The following is a 6,000-nucleotide window of genomic DNA, read 5'->3' as shown; positions in this document are numbered from 1 at the left end:
CCAAGTACAGTTGACATTACTAAACACTGCACCCTGAGACAAACCACTAAATATGCTAATGTAATGATTATGTAATGGAAAAATACAGGTATAATAAAGGCCTCTAAGGTACCTTTAAGCCCCTGTTTACACAATCCCTACATTAAAATCCATAACCAATAACATGTAATGGGAGCAGACCAAGGCACCACCCACTGTTGCATAGAAACCAATGCTGTTTTGCAAACTATGTTGTTGAAGAAAACCTACAGCGTGAATGCAAACAAACTGGTGCTTTGGGGGCAGACAAGGTGTACTTTAATTAACTTGTTTGTTTGCATTTTTATAGTGTGAAACCTGCAAATCAAAATGACTAAATTTCAGTGTATTTTCAAGTGAACAAATCTGTCCATTCAAATGAGATGGGAAAAGGCATTTAAGCTACAGTGATATTAGGATGATTCAGTTTTGTGGTCCAATACCAAACCAAAAATACTCAACAGTATGGTATTCTGTTTTAACTTGCTAACACACAAGCTCACTTGGATTGAAAACGTCTGTACCATAATAGATCAGATGTTTTACTGATGTTCATAGTGTTTTTTTGTTTTGTTTCTAAAAACAATCTACCTATTCCCAAGTAACAGAAGTTGAATCTTATAGAGAATCAACATACACAATGCAATAAAATAACATCTACTCCCTGCTGATTCATTTTTTTTTTATCTATTCCATTCTGTTAAATTATAGACAAATAATTAATAAAAAACACATTTAACAGAATTTAAGGCATTTAACAATCCATGTGCATCTATTAGTTCATTATTGAGTAAAAACATAAAATCAATAGAAAAATATACAACTGAATTAGATCTATACTACATATTAGGTATTTGGTTAAAATAGCAATTTGAAAAACAGCTTTTTCTGACCAGCAGCATTTTTATAATTTCTCTGGAAAGGTTGAATTTCATCTTATTTCCAATGTATAGCAGAATACTGCTAAATATATCATGGCATTTTAATACACAACTTGTATAAGGTCTGTAGTAATACAATATATATGTATATATACACACAGTTTGTGACCCATAATATACAGTGTCAGTTATTTTAGTAATCGTTTCAGTACTGCATGACTTCAAGAAACAGAAAATGGTAAGGAAAGCCTACCACTGACTGCTGAGAGCAACTAGTCATAATAATAAATGAATGCAATTTAATTGTCTTGTGTGTTGTTTTTGTATAGCTGCTAAAAAAGTACCATTTAATCTTATGGTGATATAACTTTACAATAATAAAATAAATCACTTTGCATGTGTCCAAGTGGAAGAGGCAGAGTTGTTACCAGTGGAAGTAAAGTGCTGAAATTCCTTAAGCTGTTGAACCACATTCCAAGAACATGAAATAGATTACCAGAAACAATGAAACCTTGATGGATACAGAAGCTTACAGTTTGAGTTCGGTGCGGATTGTAGCTCCCCACTCAGGATTCGATCCACTCCGCACTGCAGCGGCTCCACCCAGTAGAGCAATAATCCCACTACGCCAAAAAACTGGGTCTCCCGATGTGTGAGATTTATCAGTCGTCACCTGTAATGAGCTCACGTACACAATGAGTCCTGTTCCATATGTTGTAACCAGTTCCAGTGAAAAGCAGTCCACTTGGTTTCCACCTGAACCCAAGTGCTGTCTGAAGTGGGTTTTTTTTGTTTTGACTCCAGAGGTGCCTATTCCTGTATTATTCCATGTCTGACAGAGAAAGCAATCAGTCTTTTATACATGGCCACCATCAGAAGAATAGCCAGCAGGACCAATCCACAGATCAGACTGAAGGCCCAGCGAGGCCCGAGTCTGGTGTACACCTGACTGACGAACACGGGTCCAAGTGTCCGAGCCCCACTCCCCGAAGCTGTGAGCCAGCCCATGTACACTCCCTACGGACAAAACACCAGTTAGACAGCAAGCACAGGGGGATAACAATGCACAACTTCAAATGTTTCTACAGCTAGTTTAAATCCTGGATAAGTTATCAAGCAAATTAACTTGAATACATATTCCCCTCCAAAAAGAGTAATTCATCTTCCTTTTACATTCTGGAATTTTGTAAAAGCATCCAAGTGACATAACAGACTACTTCAGAACAAGAAACTCCTCTTCACCTGTGGTTTGGGCCCCAAGATTTTGGAGTAGAGCGTGTAGGACATGACGTTGCAGACGGGGTAGCCGATCCCTATGAGGATGTCAGAGGTGATGTACTGTTCCAGGTGGATGACTGGTGTGTACAAGCACCAGGTCTGATCTGAGGGGCAGCCCGTGGGCTCTGTGGAGGAGTTCGAGATGGCAGGCAGGGCTGCTTTAAAACCACTGGGCAATGAGGTCATGTGGCTCGAGCTGTTATGGAGGTCTGCAGGCAAGAACAGTGACAAAAACAGAGGCCAAGTAAATTACCGAAAGGAACGGTCACAGGTTCCACAAAGAGTTCCATCAGAATGAATTGCGGAGGTTGAGATCGTTGCTTTCAATAAATGTCACCAACAATCGGGAATTACTTAACAGATGTTAGATTTGCTATATTTGTTCACCTTATCTTCTCAATACAGATCTTGTTTTGTATGCTTGCTGATCCGAAACTGGAAAACGATCTCTTACCTGCCCACTGTATCTGAGGAAGTTGGTTTCCCCAGGGGAGCAAAATAAAGAACCCACAGAGGATGATCACCATCCCGGCAAGCATGACAACACGATCTCCCAACCTGAAACAACAATACCTTAGAGTAAATACTTCAGCACTGACACAAGGGTCAGTCCATCTGACACAAACCACCTCTCCATACTCACTATTATCCATGCATCATTTTAATAACAATAAAGATGCAGCACAACATAAGATGGACTCATTGATTCTCTCTCAACTATTTAAAACTATTTCAAATATACACCGATCAGCCATAACATTATGACCACCTGCCTAATATTGTGTAGGTCCCCCTTTTGCTGCCAAAACAGCCCTGACCCGTCGAGGCATGGACTCCACTAGACCTCTGAAGGTGTGCTGTGGTATCTGGCACCAAGACGTTAGCAGCAGAGTCCTGTAAGTTGCGAGGTGGGGCCTCCATGGATCGGACTTGTTTGTCCAGCACATCCCACAGATGCTCGATTGGATTGAGATCTGGGGAATTTGGAGGCCAAGTCAACACCTTGAACTCGTAATTCATCAGACCAGGCCATCTTCTTCCATTGCTCCGTGGTCCAGTTCTGATGCTCACGTGCCCATTGTAGGTGCTTTCGGCAGTGGACAGGGGTCAGCATGGGCACCCTGACTGGTCTGCAGCTATGCAGCCCCATACGCAACAAACTGCGACGCACTGTGTGTTCTGACACCTTTCTATCAGAACCAGCATTCACTTTTTCAGCAATTTGAGCTACAGTAGCTCGTTTGTTGGATCGGACCACACGGGCCAGCCTTCGCTCCCCACGTGCATCAATGAGCCTTGGCCGCCCATGACCCTGTCACCGGTTCACTGCTTTTCCTTCCTTGGACCACTTTTAATAGGTACTGACCACTGCAGACCGGGAACACCCCACAAGAGCTGCAGTTTTGGAGATGCTCTGACCCAGTCGTCTAGCCATCACAATTTGGCCCTTGTCAAAGTCGCTCAGATCCTTACGCTGCCCATTTTTCCTGCTTCTAACACATCAACTTTGAGGACAAAATGTTCACTTGCTGCCTAATATATCCCACCCACTGACAGGTGCCATGATAACGAGATTATCAGTGTTATTCACTTCACCTGTCAGTGGTCATAATGTTATGGCTGATCAGTGTATAATATAGTAGTAAGACGTTTATGCATGGCACTTACCTTTTTTCTTGGAAAGTAAAACAGTTTAAGCACTCTGCTCTTAAGTCTCCGATATACATACAGATGCACACATTTATAGGAATAATCTCCATGCAAATTCAAGCCAACCATGGAACTCTGGAATAGGATGCAGAAGAACGACACACCAAGAGAGCCCCCAGCCCCCAGCCCTCAACTTGCCTCGGAGAAATAACCTTCACAGCCACAAACACCAGGATGGATTCGAACCCAACGCAGGCCAGTATGATGCCATTGTAGAGTACCGCCTGCCTCCGCGTCCAGGCAAACATATCCATGGACAGGGGTGTGGCTATCCTACATCATAGACAAAAACAAACAACCTCAATTACACTACTAGATAAGATCCATATAAAAGCAAGGTTGATCTGCTATAAGAATTGCTCCCACATTTATTACATACGTTCAGAAATGCACATAGTTTGCATTTACCTTTTTTTATTTACACAGGAGAATATTAGCACAATCAAATGCCTGTCAAAATTAAAAGATCTTGTCGGGGTTTATACATTTCCTTCCCCTATGTTTTTCCTGGAGGTCATTTAATAGCGGTCAATCACAGCCTGTCATTTTCTATGTCTTTTCTGGTGACAAATGTCAGTCTATGGTTGGCTTTCAAATGTGGTCAAAAGATAAATCACAAATTGTGCAAAATAAATTATACCCATCAGTGTACACAGTATACAGTATTACTAGGTTGAAAAATTGTTCCATGCATCAGCTCAAAGACATACTTTTTGATTGCAATGTTTTGGACTCAATGTTTAGATCTCTCTTAGGTGTTTTGTTGAACATTTCAATGTATTAAATTGACATTTATACTAAACATCATCAGTTTTTATTTTTCTAATTAGGCAAAGTGCAATTTGTTTATTTTTAAGTGTGAATGTAATTACTATACATTAGGAAGTTGCAGGGACATCTAGGACATAGCAGTTCAACTACAATTGGGAAAATACAAGCTGCAGAAAATCCAGGGCCCTACACCTAGCAGATCTAAAAACAAAAGAAAAAGGACTTACGTTTCAAAGACTGCAAACATAAAAAGGAAGACGAAGAACAGAAGATTTGAGGTGACTACAGCACTCTGGTCAATGTCACCATCCAAGTCATCTGCCATGCCCACTCTCTCTGGGTGATGACAAAAAATCAGTTTTAAAAAGTTTTTTTCAATAATATACTTCACAATGGGACTAGTGCTGACAATTTATTATTATAAACTAAAAGGAACAAGCCTATCTATTCAATTATATTTATTTGTGATTATACACAAAATATTCTGTAATAAAACTTCCCTTCACTTCACTTTCCCTTTACACAGAATTATGTCTCTTAATTTATTAATTAAGCCCGATAACTATCTAATGCATCCGAGAGCCTATTTATGTATGCACATCAAAAACTAGTCTAATAGCATCCAGAGCTATAATAGATATGAGGATGATTAACTAAACATCGTAATATAATGAAATGTTTTAAAGCATTTGCAGCTGATTGTCTTATGTACACAATGAAATTGCTATTTTGCATTTGACTGAAGTTACAGTACAAGAAAATTGTTAATGGTACCAATTAAGCGGCATTCTTCAACAATATGCAAATTCATACAAAGCACAAATACAACTCTCTTAAGAGTCTGCCAGATCAATACCATTGGCTATAAAGATAAATGTCACCCTGTTATGCTCACAGTGCAGCCAGACATGAGATCAATCAAAGGGATAGCTTTCTAACTAGCATGTTCATATATCCCAAGTGCCCAGAGAGAGTAAATAATTTTTGTCTTGTACTGCAAAGTAAAGTAGCTAACTCAAGTAAAAGTTACTGCAACTGTCACTTCAAATTCTTAAAAACATGTATATATATATATATATATATATATATATATATAGTACTAATTATAAAATTACCTTCAGATATGTCATTGATAGCATTTATGTGTCTCCCTTGGTCATCCACATGAAAATCCCTTTAAAATATTAAAGAAAATCAATAGTTATATTTGCAAAACCCCATAACAAAATGTAAATTTGAAGCTATTTTACCTATATTCTTCTTCTTCTTCTTCTTCTTCTTCTTATTATTATTTATTTGTTAGCAGATGCCCTTGTCCAGGGCAACTTACAAAATATAAGAG

At 39.1% G+C, this 6,000-nt stretch overlaps 1 protein-coding gene across 3 annotated transcripts in view; it reads right to left on the bottom strand.

The window, feature by feature from the left end:
• Positions 1–280: 280 nt before the first annotated feature.
• Positions 281–6,000, bottom strand: part of mfsd8 (major facilitator superfamily domain containing 8) — a 32,116-nt gene continuing 26,396 nt past the window's right edge. For all 3 annotated transcript variants that reach the window (XM_066720169.1, XM_066720167.1, XM_066720170.1), the window contains 6 exons: positions 5,774–5,832; positions 4,886–4,994; positions 4,026–4,160; positions 2,632–2,735; positions 2,142–2,386; positions 281–1,916 (listed from right to left, as the gene is read on the bottom strand). In XM_066720169.1, coding sequence (XP_066576266.1) covers positions 1,710–1,916; positions 2,142–2,386; positions 2,632–2,735; positions 4,026–4,160; positions 4,886–4,994; positions 5,774–5,832 — 859 coding nt within the window. In that variant the 3' untranslated portion in view covers positions 281–1,709. The remainder of the gene's footprint in view (positions 1,917–2,141; positions 2,387–2,631; positions 2,736–4,025; positions 4,161–4,885; positions 4,995–5,773; positions 5,833–6,000) is intronic.

The sequence above is a fragment of the Amia ocellicauda genome, chromosome 13 (genome assembly GCF_036373705.1).
Source record: "Amia ocellicauda isolate fAmiCal2 chromosome 13, fAmiCal2.hap1, whole genome shotgun sequence".
Lineage (NCBI taxonomy): Eukaryota > Metazoa > Chordata > Actinopteri > Amiiformes > Amiidae > Amia > Amia ocellicauda.
The sequence above is the reverse complement of the archived record's forward strand: the minus strand, read 5'-3'. Positions and strand labels throughout refer to the sequence as shown.